At 33.3% G+C, this 17608-nt stretch overlaps 1 protein-coding gene across 9 annotated transcripts in view; it reads left to right on the top strand.

Moving 5' to 3' along the window:
* CSNK1G3 (casein kinase 1 gamma 3) overlaps nucleotides 1-17608 on the top strand; it is a 110435-nt gene that overhangs the window by 39093 nt on the left and 53734 nt on the right. For all 9 annotated transcript variants that reach the window (XM_054589890.1, XM_054589897.1, XM_054589895.1 and 6 more), the window contains exon 4: nucleotides 9650-9719. In XM_054589890.1, the coding sequence (XP_054445865.1) occupies nucleotides 9650-9719 (70 nt within the window). The remainder of the gene's footprint in view (nucleotides 1-9649; nucleotides 9720-17608) is intronic.

Genomic DNA, 17608 nt, shown 5'->3' with positions numbered 1-17608 from the left:
GTAGGAAAGAGCTGACCCTCTTACACAGATTGGCCTCTCCCTTGAAACAGAGAGCTAATTCATCAGAAACTTTACATTACTGGAAATAAGCTGGAGCAGACGAAGACAGGTGGTGCATGGGCAGGAAAAGCACCCACAATTTTCCCAGAAGACGGAACAGTGCTTCCCAGGGATCCCACTCTCCAGATTGCAACAGAAGCCGCCTCTAGAGGCAGGTGAAGGGGATGTAGGCAGTGCTGCCGGAAGTTGGAGGATCACACTCTAGGATCTTGAGCTGATAAAAAGTCAGAGACAGATCCAGTAAGAGAAGACAGAAGGCAAACACCAAACTCTGCTGAGATGAATTCCACCTTGTTACTCTTCAGAATTTGTGTTATTTTTTCCTTTTGCATAGCCTTTTAATATTTATTCTTTTGCTACAGTTGTATTCCAACTAATTCACTATTGTCTTTTATTTTTTATTCTTTTTATTTAGATTTTTATTTTATTTTACTTTTATTTCAAATCTCACTTTGCACCCTCTCCTTGTCTTACTCCATTTTGCCTTCTTACTGAACTTTCTTATTTTCAGTGTAAATTTCATTTTCACCCTTGCTACGCCTCTTTCCTATTCCTTACTATTTCTCCTCACTCTATCCTCTCAATATCATTCTACCTTCCTTTACTCAGATCACATTCTTTTTCCCCTACTTATAATTTTCTTATTTTCTTTCCACTTTTATAAGGTGTGGCTTGTTTGACCTGGATATTAATGGCCATTGCTATTCTTTTCAACTGTATTCCTATTTGTTCACTATATTTTTTTGTATTTCAGTTCTCATAACATATTCTTCCCCTGTCTTATTCCATTTTGCTTTCTTCCTGCCCTTGATTATTTGAGTTTGGAATTTTATTTTTTCCCTTTCTTAGCTTGGATTCTATTCCTTACTCTTATTATTTCTCCTCCCTCTTTCATTTCAAAATCATTTTTTCTTTACTGTAGGCATCTCATGTACTCTTTTGTGTTTCTTATTCTTCTCCACTTTTATTCATCTTTGCTCAGCTCTTCCTGGTGTGTGTGAGAGAGTGTGTGTGTGTGTGTGTGTGTGTGTGTGTGTGTGTTTGTAATTTTGCTCCATTGGGTTCACTACATTTTTAATTTATTTCAAACCTCACATATTACTCTTCCCTTTTCTTATTCCATTTTGCCATTGCCCTTTGCTGTTTTACTTAGGTTTTAAATTTTATTTTCTTCCTTTCTTCACCTTGTTTCTATTCCCTACTCTTACTATTTCTTCTTTCTTCCCACTCAAAATCATTTTCTCTCTTTTGGTCATCTCATATTCCCTTTTTCCTAACTTATATTTAATTTCTCTCCACTGTTAGTCTTTGCTTAATTGCTATTAATATTGCTGATCTGGTAGGGGGCTATTTCTGCTGGAACAGATTTGGTTTTCTGGGTAGTTTTGCTTTGTTTTGCCAGCATGTGTACAACAGTATACAAGACGTGGCGGGGGTTGTGAGTCACAGTCAGCCAGCTGGAGGGGAGAACTCACAAATGAATGAATCATCAATAATCAAAGCTAGAGTACAACAAGATAGCCCACATAAACTGAATAAAGGGCAACCCTAGAGCAACCAGATCAGGAGATCAAAGAGGATGTACCACACAATCCCACAGAACTCCTACTATAGAAGTCTACCCCAGGAAGACAGGCAAGCAAAGCAGAGCAATCTGACATGTACAAACAGTCAAAAAGGGGTCACCTAAGATGGGGAGACAAAGAAGTAATCCCCAATCGAAAGGAAAGGAGGAATATCCTGGAAAAGAGCTAAATGAAATTGAGGCAAGGAATCTCTCAGACATAGAATTCAAAATAATTGTTATAAGGATGCTCAAGGAACTTAGCAAGAACTACAGCAGCATGAAAAAGGACATAGAAATTATGAATAAGAACCAGGAGGAAATGAAGAATACAGTATCTGAAATGAAAAATACACTACAAGGAATTAAAAGCAAGCTAGATGAAGCACAGGACAAAATCAGTGAGCTGGAAAACAATAGAGAAAGTAATACTCAGAGCAACAAAAGAAAAAAGATTCTAAAAGAATGAGGATAGTTTAAGGGAGCTTCAGGACAACATGAAATATAACAACATTTGCATCATGGGAATATCAGAAAGAGAAAAAAAGGAGCAAGGGTTAAGAAACCTGTTTGAAAAATTAATGATAGAAAACTTCCCTAACTTGGTGATGTAGAAACTCCTGCAAGTTCAGGAAGCACAGAGGGTGCAAATCAAGAGGAACCCAAAGAGGCCTACTACAAGACACATCATATAAAATGGCAAATTTTAAAGACAAAGAAAATCTTAAAGGCAGCAAGGGAGAAACAGCTAGTAACATACAAGGGAGCTCCAGTAAGGCTATCAGCTGTTTTCTCAACAGAAACACTACAAGCCAGTAGGGATTGGTACAAAATATTCCAGGTAATGAAAAGCAAAGACCTATAACCAAGACTATATCCAGCAAGGCTCTCAGTTAAAATGGAAGGTGAAATAAGGGTTTACCAAGCAAAAGAAGGCTAAAAGAGTACATCTCCACAAACTCAGCATTGCAAGAGTTGCTTAAGGGACTGCTATAAAAAGGAGAACAGAGAGAGCATGAGAGAGAAACACAAGTATGGAAAAAATGGCAACGAATAAGTACCTATCAGTAATAACCTCAAATGTAAATGGGTTCAATTCTCTAATCAAAAGACATATGGTTACTGAATGGATAAGAAAACACAACCCACATATATGCTGTCTACAAGATACCCACCTCAGAATAAAAGATCTACTCAGGCAGAAAATGAAGGGATGGAGTAAAAAATATCCCAAGAAAATGGACACAAAAAGAAAGCTGGGGTAACAATACTTAGACAGAACAGACTTCAAAACAAAAGCCTTAAAAGAGAAAAAGAAGGTCACTACATAATACTTAAGGGAATAGTCCAAAAGAGGATATAATCCTTATACATGCACCCAACATAGGAGCATTTGTATATATAAAGGAAATCTTGGAGAACTTCAAGAAAGATACTGACAACAATGCAGTCATCGTAGGGGATTTCAGCACTTCACTGTCAACAGTGGATAGATCTTCTGAACAAAGAATCAACAAGGATATATGGTGCTGAACAACACTGTAGATGCAATATACTTAATTGATATATACTGAACCTTTCACCCTAAGAAGCAAAATACACATTCTTTTCAAATGCACATGGACATTTTCAAAGATAGACCACATGGTGGGACATAAAACAGACCTCAACAAATTAAAAAAAAAAAATTGAAATCATACCAAACATGTGCTCAGATCACAATGGATTGAAACTAGAAACCAACCTCAAGGAAAAAAAAACTCAAAACATTCAAATATATGGAGACTGAATAACATTTTATTAAATAAAGAATGAGTTAACAATAAGATCAAGGAAGGAAACAAAAAGTATCTGGAAAAAAATAAAAATGAACACACAACAACCCCAAACCTTTGGGACACAGTGAAGGCAGTCCTGAGAGGTAAGTTCATAGCAATACAGGCCTACCGAGAGAAAATGGAGAAATCTCAAATAAACAACCTAAGCCTACATCTGAAAGAACTAGAGGAACAACAACAAACAAAACCTACAGCGAATAGGAAGAAGAAAATAATCAAGATCAGGGCAGAATTAAATGACATAGAGACTATAAAAGAACAATACAAAGGATCAATAAACCCAGGAGCTGGTTCTTTGAAAAGATAAACAAATTTGACAAACCTTAAACCAGTCTCATCAAGAAAAAAGAGAGGACCCAAATAAATAAAAATGAAAGACTAGAAGTTACAACTGATACCACAGAAATAGAATTGTAAGAAATTACTATGAACAACTATATGCCAAGAAATTGGACAACCTGGGTGAAATGGACAAATTTCTAGAAACATACAATCTTCCAAAACTGAATCAAGAAGCAGAAAGCCTGAATAGACCTATAACAAGTAGTGGAATTGAAGAAGTAATCAAAAATACTCCTGGCACACAAAAACCCAGGAATAGATGGCTTCATAGGTGAATTTTACCAAACATTTAAGGATGAACTAACTCCTGTCCTTCTCATATTATTCCCAAAAATTCAAGAGGGAAGACTCCCAAACTCTTTTTACAGGGCCAGCATCATCCTAACTCCCAAATCAGGTAAAGACACAACAAGGAAAGAAACTACGAGTCAATATCTCTGAGGAACATAGATGCCAAAATCCTCAACAAAATATTGGCAGTCCAGATTCAGAAATATATTAAAAAGGTTATATACCATGAGCAAGTGGGATTCATCCCAGGGATGTAAGGATGGTATAATATTTGCAAATCAGTAAATGTAATACATCATATAAACAAAATGGACAGAAATTACATAATCATATCAATAGGTGCGGAAAAAGCATTTGATAAAATCCAGTACCCATTTATGATAAAAACACTCAGCAAAGTGGGAATGGAGGGAGCATAACTCAACATAATAAAAGCCACACACGAGAAACCTACAGCCAACATTATACTCAGCAGGCAAAAACTAAAAGCTTTCCCCTTAAGATCAGGAACAAGATAAGGGTGTCTGCTTTTACTACTCTTATTCAACATAGCACTGGAAGTTCTAGCCACAGCAGTTAGACAAGAAAAATAAATAAAAGACATTCAAATTGGAAAAGAGGAAGTAAAACTGTCATTTGCAGAGGACATGATAGTGTACATAGAAAGCTGTATAGTCTCCACCAAAAATCTACTCAATGCAATGAGTGAATTTGGCAGAATAGTGGGATACAAAGTCAATATTCAGACATTGATGTCATTTTTGTACACTAACAATGAAATATCAAAAAGAGAAACTAGGGGAAAAAATCCCATTTACTATAGCAATGAGAAAAATAAAATACCTAGGAATAAATTTAATCAAGGAGGTGAAAGACCTGTACTCAGAAACCTGTGGAACACTGTGGAAAGACATTAAGGAAGATACAAATAAATGGAAGCATATACAGTGTTCATGCATTGGAAGAATTAACATTAAAATTTCCACACTACCCAAAGCAATCTATAGGTCCAGTGCAATTCCTGTCAAAATACCAATGGCATATTTCACATATCTAGAAAAATTTCAAAAATTTGTATGGAACCAAAAAAAGACTCTGAATAGCCTCAGCAATCTTGAGAAAGAACAGCAAAGTAGAGGGCACAATACCCAATATCAAACTATATACAAGGCCACTGTAATCAAAACAGTTTGGTACTGACGTAAAAACATTTTGGTACTGGCATAAAAAACAGACACATAGCTCAGTGGAACAGAATCCATAATCCAGAAATAAACCCAAATAAACTCGGGTTTATTTGACAAAGGGGGCATGAGCGTATAATGGAGTAAAGATAGCCTCTTCAATAAATGTTAGGAGATGTGGACTGGTATATGCAAAAAACTGAAACTAGACCACCATCTTACATCATACACCAGAATAAACTCAAAATGGATAAAATACTTAAATATGAGTTGTGACACCAAATATTCTAGAGGAAAACATAGGGAAATTTCAGGTATCCCTTGTTGCAATATTTTTGCCCATACATCACTTAGGACAAGGGAAACAAGGAAAAAAATAAACAGGACCACATCAAACTAAAAAGCTTCTGCAAGGCTAAAGAAACCATCATCAAAATGAAAAGGAAACTGACCACATGGAGAACATATTTGCCAATGAAACATTGGACAAGGATTTGATTTCCAAAGTATGTGAAGAACTCATATGACTCAACACCAGGAAGACAAACAGTCCAATTAAGAAATAAGCAAAGGACCTGAATAGACGCTTCTCCAAGGAGATCATATAGGTGACCCATAGACATATGAAAAGATGCTCAGCATCACCAGCTATCAGAGAGGTGCAAATTAAAACTACAATAAGATAATTACTTTACACTTGTCAGAATGGTCATCATTAGTAAATCAATGAATAAGTGCTGGTGAGGATGTGGAGAAAAGGGAATCACAGTGCACTGTTGGTTGGAATGCAGACTGGTGTACCCACTGGCGAAAACAGTATGGAATTTTCTTAAAAAACTAAAAATGGAACTGCTTTTCGACCCAGCGATTCCACCGCTGGAAATAAACCCTAACAATCCTGATCATCAATTCAAAAGAACTTAGGCACCCCTATGTTAATAGCAGTGCTATTTACAATAACCAGGTGCTGGAACCAGCTTAAATGCTCATCAGTAAATGAGTGGATCAAAAAACCTTGGTTCATTTACACAGTGGAATAGTATGCAGCAGAAAGAAAGAAGGGACTCCTACCTTTTGTGACAGAATGGATGGAATTGGAGAGTATTATGCCTAGTGAAATAAGCCAGTCAGTGAAAGACAAATGCCATTTGATATCACCTCTGAGAGGAATCTAATGAACAAAATAAACTAGTGAACAAAGTAGAACCACAGACATGGAAACACAGAGCAGACTGAAAGTAACCAGAGGGTAGGTGGTGGAGGGGGGAGATAGTGGTGGAAATAAGGAGAAAGGGACTAGACAAGGAACACGTATGAATAACCCAATGGACATGGACAGTGCTGTGGGAATCTACTGTGGAAGCAGGGGTGGGATGGGAGGAGGAAGGCAAAGGGGGAAAACTTGGGACAACCGCAATAGAATAACAATAAAAATAGTTAAGTAATAAAAAAATAGGAAAAAAAGAATAAAAATAGAAAAAAGAGAAGAAAATAGAAGAAAAACAGAAGTGTGGTAACAACCATATACTGTGTTATCGATGAAACAGCCTGTAGTGAGCAGACCTACTCACTGGAGCATGTGAATGATATTTTACTGATATGTTAAGGCAAATAAACCATTGTGTCAAAACAGGAGTCACTGCACGGGGCTGACCTTTCCTTGTCTATTTCAGTCATTAAGTGGTTCCCCTTAGGTCCTGTGATTTTCAGATTTGGAACTTACTTATCCTGTTGACACCATTGATGCCTTAGTAAACATTTATTATGTCATTTTTCATCCTTATTATGTATACACATATCTTTTTAGTTGCTATTCCTGCTATAGCATATCCCCTTAATTATTTCTCTCTCCTTTTTTAACATTCTTCCTCTGTTTGCCTTTTTAAAGCACAGCGATCAGCACTACATATAATAATTGTGGTTATACATTGTTCTTTGGGAGGACTGGAAAATATTTGTATCTGTGTCTAATATTTTAAGGTTGAATTGAGGTATAGAGTCATGTTTGCCTGAAATTCATCCAAAAATATATTGGCAGGATGGAAGATTTTTCACACAAATGGTTGGATCACAGTTTGGTACTTAGTTTACTAAGTTTTGTTCACAACCTGCCTTAAAAGTAGTCAGTTGAAAATGTTATATCTGTATACCTTCAGTGCTGGCTGATTTTTGGTACAAATAAAGGCATTGTTTGATAATGGTGTTTACAGAGCAGATTTCAGTTACTACTTTCAGCTTTGCTATCTCTTATAAAGGATTTTGCATTTATTTAATGTTACCCTAGTGCAGATTTATAATTTGTGCCAGGGTGGTTTTTTAATTTGACCTCAGCCACCACTCTCATATCTTGTTTGCACCTATATAATAAACTATATTTTATGAATAATGAAAATGTTATCATGTGGTGAGTTGACTTGTGTTATATAGTGGTATAATAAAGTTTTCCTGCTAGTAAAGTATTGGAATCAAGTTAAATTAACTTAATTAAGTTACATCTGGTTTCTGTATTAACTTTGGGTATATTAGTGATTGAATAAGTTATGTATTTGATTTCATTTGTGATTACATAAGTGGGCATCTTTTATTACGTCTTACAGTTTTGTACTTTCATGTTGTTAACTGAAGAGTTATAGTTAATATAGCACTCACTATGTGGTACTGTTTTAAATCATTTATATGTTTATATATGAGATATACTCGGGTATATCTTTTTAGTTTATCTTCATGCCATATCATTACTGTAACTATTTATTATATATGTATTTATATATTATTTAATATGTATTATGTAATATATAAACATATGTGGAAAAGATAACATTTACCTCTTTTATAGTTGAGGATATTGAAAAGTATAGAAAGGTTAAGTAATTTGCCAAAGTCACACTGTTAATAAATATAGCAGATTTTGGATTCAAACTCTGAACAATTTGTTTCGTTGTCTGTGCTTTTAACTACTCGCTGTGCTGCCTCCTAAGAACTAAGCTGATTATTTTCTTTAATAATAATCTTTATGATTACAGTTTTTCCAGTGAGATTTTACTAGTTCCTTGCCTGAAGTTTCTTTTGTTGGTCATGGTTTTATTATGATATATGTTGGTATGAATATTTTTTTAGTTATTCTGTTTGGGATTCACATTCTTCATAAGTCTGTGGCTTTCCTTTCATTAATTCTTGAATATTTATAGCTATTATTTTTCATCTTTTGTTTCTGCTCACTTTTCTGCCTCCTTTCCTCCTGAGACTTTTATCAAATGCATGTTAGACCTTCTCAGGCGATCACTAATCTTTTTTTCTATATTTCCCTTTTTTCTTTCTTCATAATACATTTTGTATTACCTATATTGATGCATTCTACATAATTTTCTAATTTTGTAGACATTTTTCTGTCTATCTTCTAGTGTCCAAATTTTCTCTTCTTTTGTGCTAATCTGCTGGCAAACTGAGTTTTAAATTTTGGTTATTGGTTTGTTTTTTAAATTTCTTTAAGTCCTCTTGATTTTGTTTAAATTTTCTTACCTTGTCATACTTTTCTGTTGGATCTTGTTCGAATTTCCTGTTACCCTTTTATAGTTTACTGTTTCATACAGATATTTGCACACATTTAATATTTATTTCTTATATCTATAATTTTTGTTTTTTCTGTTTATGTTGTCTCTGTGTATGTGTATCTATATGTCAAACTCAAAAACATTATGTTAATGAAAAAAGCCAGACATGACATATAAAACATATACTGTATAATGTCATTTATATGAAATACAATACAGACAAAACTAATCTGAAGGTGATAATTCAAAAAGTAATTACCTCTGAGGGAAGGATGATGAAAATGTTCTAAAGGTTTTCTGAGGTGACAGTTGGGGTATATACACTTAACAAAAGCCCTTGGACCTAATGCTTATGAATTGTTTTTTATATCCCAACTAAAATTAAAAAAAAAATTGTTACTGTCAAAATTTTCATCATCTTCATATTTCTTCTCTTTTACTTTTCTGTGACTTCACTTTAGCTTAGAACTTTTACATAATAAATACACAGTTCAGAGGTGAATTCTTGGGAAAAAGAGAAACAGAGTAAGGGTCACCATTTCCCTCATCATGAATGTTTGGAGTAGATTTTTCTCACAGGGTCAGAGTCAAACATAAAAATTTCTTTAATTCTTGACTTGATAGCCACTTAAACTTGTGTACATTTATGACATTAATTTATTTTACATTGAAATAAATGTACAGTTGATCTAACCTTAGAGAGTCAAAGATGCCTAGTAAAATATTAGATTATATAGGAGCTGACACCAAGATTTATAGCATTTGGAATTGGGGCCTAATGATCTTTTAATAACTTGTTGTTGTTTGTTTTTTAATTAGGAACCCATGAAATCCAGAGCACCACAGCTACATTTGGAATATAGATTCTATAAGCAGTTAGGATCTGGAGGTAAAGTTTTATATTAATTTTTAAATTTGTAATAAAATGGATTGTCATAATAACTCTTGGTTTCAAAGAATAGTATTTAAATTTAGTTAAAGTGAATCACTTCTTAAAGCTATACTTACTAGATATTTTCTTACCAGAATCTTAATGTTCCCTCTTTGTTTTAAATGGGACCTTTTTGGAGCTTTTGTGTCGGTATTAATATGAGTAGAGAACTTAGTGAAAAATTTTTATTTGAGACTATAAGATGCATATGGAGAATATAAGAGAATATAAGAAGTTATGCATCTTTTAGTCTCTTATAGTATCTTATAGTGCATAACTTCTTATATTCTCTTATATTCTCCATATGTATTTTACAGTTTCAAATTAAACCTTTTAAGATATATAGTTATTGAAATGACTTATGAAATTATTACATGCTGAAAAAATGGTCCCATAAAAGGTATCTGTATAATAATCCCTGGAACCTGCAAATAACACCTTAGAGCAGAGTCTTTGCAGGTACTAGTAAATTAAGGATCTTGAGATGGGAGATTATTCTGGATTATTGGAGTGGCCCCTAAATACAGGGTTTAGCAGAAGGCAGGCTTACATGAGTGTGGTTGGTAGGGTATTTGAATGTCTTGCACAAGATGGACAGCAGTTTGAACATTTCACCTAAAATGTCAGATGGTGTGCTTGAATGTGATACTGTTATGTTGCAGAATTACATGCTTATGATTTTGTAATAAAATATATTGTAATAAAAAAGAGGCATTATTTGTGCTGTACCCTGTATAATCACAAATGTCCTTGTAAATGAGAGGCAGAGGGACATTTTACATACGCAGAAAAGAAGAAGACAAAGTGGCTAAGGATGCAGAGATGGGAGTGATGTATCCATAAGCCAAGGAATGCTGGTAGCCACTGAAAGAAGCTTCTAGATTTGCTCTTAGTAATGCCAGAGGGAGTGTTATGCTGCCCCCACCTTGATTCAACCTAGTGAAACTGACCTCAGATTTCTGGTCCCCAGAACAGTGAGAAAATACATTTTTGTTGTTTTGAGCCACACGTATGTGGTAATTATAGTGCTGTAGGAAACTAATACAGGTATGTTTTTTATAAACTCTAAATCTAAGTGAGAATGGATATTTTGTGCCATGAGAAAAGAATGAATGAGAAAAATCCTGTTTATGTTGCATTCCCTTAAAATTAAAACTTCTCACAGCACTACTTTTTCTGTTTACTCCCATTCTACTGACTGTAATGATTTCATATGTACAGTTTCTCACTAGGCAGGGATATTTTGTTAACTGAGATCTAATAAAATGTCATTTTTTTCCTGTGTCTTTTTGTAAGTGCATGTCTACGGGCTGGGAGACTTCGTATCTTGATACATTACCAATTTTGCATTCTTTTTTTTCTAAGTCAGTGTGGGGCCAATAAGTCAACATTTATATATTAATGTTTTTTATCATTGTAAGCTTCTTATAACGCAGACAGGCCTTCAGGAGTTACCAAAATTATCATTGACAACAGAGAGTTAAAGGATAGAGGAAGGAGATTTGACTTGGGGTGGTAAACACACACAAAAAATGTACAGATGATGTCTTGTGGAACTGTATACCTGAAACCTATATAATTTTATTAACCATTGTCACCCCAATAAATTCAGTAAAAAATAAAATTAAAAAAAGGACAGGTAGATAAAACTAATTATATGTGAAACCTCTGCATATTAGGACTAGCAAGTGACAGAAAGCCCTAAAAAGCTAAATGGAAAAAAGTTTATTGGCTTATATACTAGAAATTTAGGGAAAGGACCTATATGTAAGCCATATCATCAGGACAGTCTTAAATTTGTCTCCATATTCTGCTGTTTTGTGTGGGTGTGTGCGTGTGTGTAAGCTTCATTCTCTGAATAGCCCTTCTTAAGAGATAGCAGGGGTGGTTACCAATAGCTTAGTAGTGGAAAAAGCACCTCTTTACCAAAAACCCCAGCAAAAGTTCTAGTACTGAAGCTTGTCTTATTTTGTGTCCCATGCCTTTCCTTCATTTAATCACTGTTAATTTGTGATTGTCCAGATTTAGAGCCTGCGCTTCTTGAAACTCAGGGACTGAGAATTGGGGGAGGAAGTTGCCTAATGGGAAATTGAGGTGTTATCAAAAGAAAGAAGATTGGATGCTGGGAGATAAAGACAAGAGCACTTTTTATTTAAGTAATAAAACTGTGTTTTGGAAAACTAGGCATGAGTACTGTAATTGGATATGAATTAATAAGTCAATTTAGAACTTAGGGAGTCATTATATTGAATTTCAAAGGTGCACTTTTATAATTATATTCTTTGCCTTTTTTATTTTTAAAAATTATGTCAGAGAGAGTAATAAAAATTAAACATACATCTTTTACTACTTGAATGCCATAGGGCTGCAGTATTACACAGCTCCAGGGACCACCGTTTACCTGGTAGCCTACATATACCAGGGTGCGCCCCTCTGTTTCATGGCCTAGCATTCACATGAATTGGAATATGAGTGGTATTGCCTGAGGTGTGCATTGTGGTAACTCTGAAACACTGACAAGTGTGGATATCCTTGAGTATTTCATATAAATCATGTGAATTTTCGTTACTTGTTAACATTATCATTAATGAATTTTAAAAACATTTTTGAATACCCACATGAGATTTGTGGGGAAAAAAGGGAGTTTAATTGTTTGGGGAAAGACTTTAAAATAATTTGATTTTTGGAATTCATATTTGAAAGGATTATGTTTCAGACGACTCTTAATCATAAAAAGGCCATTCAAGATAATTTAACTGTATTTTACTGTATTTTAAGTATCATTTAAGTAGCAACTTTCTTGTTAGTGTTCTATTTAAAAATGGATATATTTAATCAATATCTGGAATATATAAAGAATTTCTAAAACTCAACAGAGAATTACAAACAATCCCATTCATATCTGGACAAAGGATGTGAATAAACATTTCTCCAAAGAAGACATACAAATGGTCAATAAGCTCATGAAAAGATGCTCAGTATCACTAATCATTAGGGAAATGTAAATCAGAACCACAAAAACATACCACTTCACATCCATTAAGATTACTGTTCTCAAACAAAAAACAAACCGAAACCAATTAACATGTGTTGGTATGAGTATGCAAAAATTGGAATCTTTGTGCATTGCTGGTGGGAATGTAAAATGGTACAACTGCTATGGAAAACAGTGTAACTGTTCCTCAAAAATTTAAACATAGAATTATTATTTGATCCAGCAGTTTCGCTTCTGGTCATATACACAAAAGAATTTGAAAGCAGGACGTCAAGCAGATACTTGAACATCCCATAGCTGACTTTTTGCAATAGCCAAAAGGTCGAAGCAAAGCAAGTGTCCATTGATGGATGAATCGATAGACAAATTGTGGTACATATACAATGGAATATTATTTAGCCTTTTAAAAGGAAGGAAATTTTGATACATAGTGCAATATTGATGAACCTTAAGGACATTATGCTAAATGAAATAAGCTAGTCACAAAAGGACAAATACTCTCTGATTCCACTTATTTCAGGTACCCCAAATAGTCAGATTCATAGAGGTATAAAGAAGGATGTTGTTTGCTAGGGATTGAGGGGAGAGGAGAATAGGAAATAAGTGTTTAATGGGATGGATAGTGCTGATGGTTGCACAACAATGTGAATATACCTAATGCTACTGAACCAGGCACTTAAAAATGGTTAAAGTGATAATTTTAAATAATGCATATTTTATACAATGAAAACATAAATTAAAAATAGATTTATTTTCAGTTATTTAATGAGATATTTTTGAAAAAATACACAATTTATCTAGTTCTACCTGTGTGAATTTTGATCCATGTCTTTCTTTTTCTTAAATGCCCCTGACAATATCCCTCTTTTCTTTCTTTCTTTGTTCACTGAAACTGTTACGTACATACAGTAGGGATTGTACAACTTTATTGCACTGTGAATATGAGGGTCTGGCTCTTTATATTTCTTAGCTTCCCATAGGATTGGAATACTGTTTTATACTATTGTCATTTTCTGTGGTAGCAAAAATTTAATGTATTTACTAATCTTATGTTGTCATATCCACTCAGTATTTTCTGAATAAAACGAAGATTTAGATTTAGGAGTCATCAGTACATAGGTGGTTTTTCAAGCTAAGGGAATGGATATGATCTCCCAGGGGAAATACAGAGCATACGAGGGAAGAGGAAAAGACAGAACTGTGCTGACCACTGCATTGGGTAGGAATGAATTTGACTGTCAGTAACAAAAATCCTGGCAGCAATAGCTTAAACAAGTAAAGAGATGTGAGGAAAAATAACAAGGAGTTCTGAGGTGGACAATGTAAGATTCGGCTAGTGACTCAAAAGTAAGGAATCAGGCTCTCTCCAACTTCCTGCTCCTATTTTTAGTATGTGGCTTTTATCTTTATGGTCCTGAATATTTTGTACCAGGGGGAAAGGAGGAAAGGATGAAATTATAAGCTATATAAAGACAACATCCAATTCTTTATCTCTTGTCTCCATTCTTAAAATCTAGTCAAACATGTATATCCCTACTGGAATCAGAGATTCTAATATATTTAGAATTATGCTCCCTACCTTCTTTTCCCCTTATTTTTCCAGTAATTTTTCTTTCTTTCAAAAGACCTTTCTCTTCTGGATTATCTCAGTCCATTTGTGGCACGCCCCTTAAAGATGAAAATGTTAGTAACCTTTGATTTTGGCCTTTTGGGATAGTCAGAAAATTCTGTCAGCTCTGTCTCTTCTGTCAGTCTCCTTGTTCCTTTTCTTTGAATTGGGCCTTAGGTTGTGCATCTCACTTCTTTCTTACCTTCCATTCTTCATAGAGAGTTATCATTTAGCATAAAGTTCAAATTTCTTTCTCTTTTTACTGACTCACTTTTTAGTTGCATTAAACTTATTGTTCCTTGAATAGATCTTCATGTGTGTAAATAGATTTTCATGTGTGTATTCTTTTTTTGGAATGCCTTTCTCAATGAATTCCTTATTTCTTCAGGCCCGGCTAAATGTCACCTCTTTTGCAATGCATTTCCTGAATTTCGCGCCAGAAAAGCCTCTTCTTTGATCTGAAATTATTTTGAATATATCTTTATTTTTCTTTTATCGTATCATAATGCTATCATTTGCTTATAATATTTATAAGCAAATATAAATAATTTCCAAATTATTTATTTCCAAAATTTCCTAAAGCTTTTTAACTTCTGTGATTGTATGTTTACAGTTTGATTTTCATATTTTACAAAATTGTTATTAAATTTTGAGTTTGTCTGACACAGTCATATAATTTCAAAAAATTCTATTTATTTAATTTTTTTATTATCCTATGACTAGGTAAATTTAATTTCTCATTTTAGAGATCTAGAAATGGAAGGAAAAAATCAGTAATATATATATATTTAATAATTTGTTTTATATTGTATTTTTTCCATTAGCATTTATCCCCCTTACACCTTCTTCTACCTCCAAGTAATATTTTTAAATTAATGGAAATGGTAAAGCAAAGAGATATGAAAAAATGGTTAATTAACTGAACTGTACAATTCAGTCATCTAAAAATAATCACTTTCCAGAGTAGGATAGGTTTTAATTATTAGAATTAATTCAGTTTTTTTGTTTACTTTAAAAATATATAGTTGAACTGTTGATACTTTAGAACTTGGAACATATTTTGAAATTTATGGAAAATTTTCTTTGAAGACCTCTGTTTCTGGGTAATGCTTCTTTATGTTAAATTATATCCTTAACATTGGATGGTTTTAAGTAAGTGATACTTGAGGGAACTTTGCAATTATTTCTTGGAATTTCTTTATCAGGCCGATATCTTTACCACAGAAAGTAAAATAACTTTTTTTGCGTCATAAATTATTACTTATCAAAGGAAGTAAAATAATCTTTTCTGTCAAATTATTTTTCATGGCAAATCTCTAACTGTACTCAAATATACTATTTGAGACCATGCGTATATTAAAGCATTGTTTCTTAAATGAGTGGCTTGACTTTTTTATGTTCCCTGAACTGTGATGTTCTAAATAATATGTAATTTGATAATAGCAGCAGTGGCTGTTTCTAAAATTATACCTCTGTATAGCATTGCCTTCTAAGAGCTGTTAAAAGAGCTTTTCTTCCTTTCTTAACTGATTCCTCTGCGTTCTTGGCTTGTGCTTTGTTAAAAAGTCAGGATTTATGTGTTCTCTGTGTGTTTTGCTCTGATTTATACATGCCCTTATTTTCACATTCTTTTCAATATTATTTAGCTCTGTCAGCTAAATGAGTGTTGGTAATTCCATAATGGATGGGAAATTTATGATACTGTTCATTGTTGAGAAAAGTTGTGTGTAACAGTATTAGTCTTTTAAACATGGGTGTACAAATTCAGTAATATCTAAATTTCCTTTTATTCACTGAGTTGCCGGATTAGATTTTTCTCTGATCATGTCTTACCAAATTAAAGACATTCTGCTGTCTTTATTTAGAAATGTCTGTTTGAGAAAACTGAAAGAAAATACTGTAAAAATCATGAAAGTTAAGTGAATAAACTAATTAGAATATTACCTACTATATTTTGGTATCAACAAAAATAATGAAGAACACTATGTGGTTGGTGGTTACTATAGACTTAATCTCAGCCCAGATAACCAACAATTTGTGCAGTAGATTCTTAGAGTGCCCTTTTCTGTCTTAGCTTAATTGCTTTTAGGAGGCATCTTAAGAATATGTATCACTTCTAATCCTTTATAAGGATTCTTCTGTATGAGAATTTCTGTAAGTTATGTGCTGAACTGGTACTAATTTATATGTGTACTGGTACTAGTAGATGAAAGTGTGCAAGGTTTTTCTATTAAAGTTATACTTTATGGAGAATGTGTACACTTAAGGAATGCTTTGGGTATGCATTCTTTAAATAAATTCATTTTGTTTATATGGGGTAGATATTAGGATAGTTGTGTGTTATGTGGTAATTATATTTAGTGATTAATTAATCACATAAGAATCATAAACAAAAAGTAACCTTACTTTTTGAATAAGATATGTCTAAATGGAGAGGAAGGATTTCATTTTCTAAAAATACAGCATCGTTTATGTAGTTTCCTATTTAACAATAAAAAGATAGAAAACAAAAAGCCATGAAAAACAATATATTGATTTTATATTTCATTTTTTTAAATTTAAATATAAGGTGGCACATTGGTAGAAGAAAAAGTTTGTAAGCTTGAAGCTTAGTGGTAAAAATGATAGAATCATTGTTTTCTTAATTATTTAGGCTGAAAGGGGATGACTCAAATAATGAATAATATAATGTAACATTCACATTATATTCATTGAATATTCATTGTAATAAAGAATACTTGGAATGTTATTTTTTAATATTGTTTAAAATTTAGAATAATTTTCTAAATTTATAAATGGGATTATTATAGAAAGAACTGTTGCTTCTTTTTTACAATGGGGTGGCTTTATTTTTGTATCTAATTGGGGTTAATTGGTAAAATTTTACTACTAAATGTGAGTGCTGTGGTATTTTAATGGAATAACTGTTACCAACTTTAGAACTCATTTTACCTGTGTAAAATAGAGCTTACTATTCAGCTAGGACAACAGTTCTCAAATTTTTGGTCTTGGGGTCGTTTTATACTCTTAAAACTTTTTGAGGATCCCAGAGAACTTTTTTTGTTGTAGGTTATGGCTGTTGATACTTACCATTTGAGAAATTAAAATAGAAACATAGAAGTATTGCTACATTTATTTAAATTTAGCAATAATAATATTTTAAAATCACAACTTACTGTATGTTCCAAATCAAAAATTTGTGAGAAAAGTGGCATTGTTTTTTACATATTTTGGTCATCTTTT

Source organism: Pteronotus mesoamericanus, unplaced genomic scaffold (assembly GCF_021234165.1).
Source record: "Pteronotus mesoamericanus isolate MK-2021 breed Mesoamerican mustached bat unplaced genomic scaffold, CSHL_Meso_final scaffold_167, whole genome shotgun sequence".
Lineage (NCBI taxonomy): Eukaryota > Metazoa > Chordata > Mammalia > Chiroptera > Mormoopidae > Pteronotus > Pteronotus mesoamericanus.
Note: the sequence above shows the minus strand (reverse complement) of the source record. Positions and strands in the feature narration are given on the sequence as shown.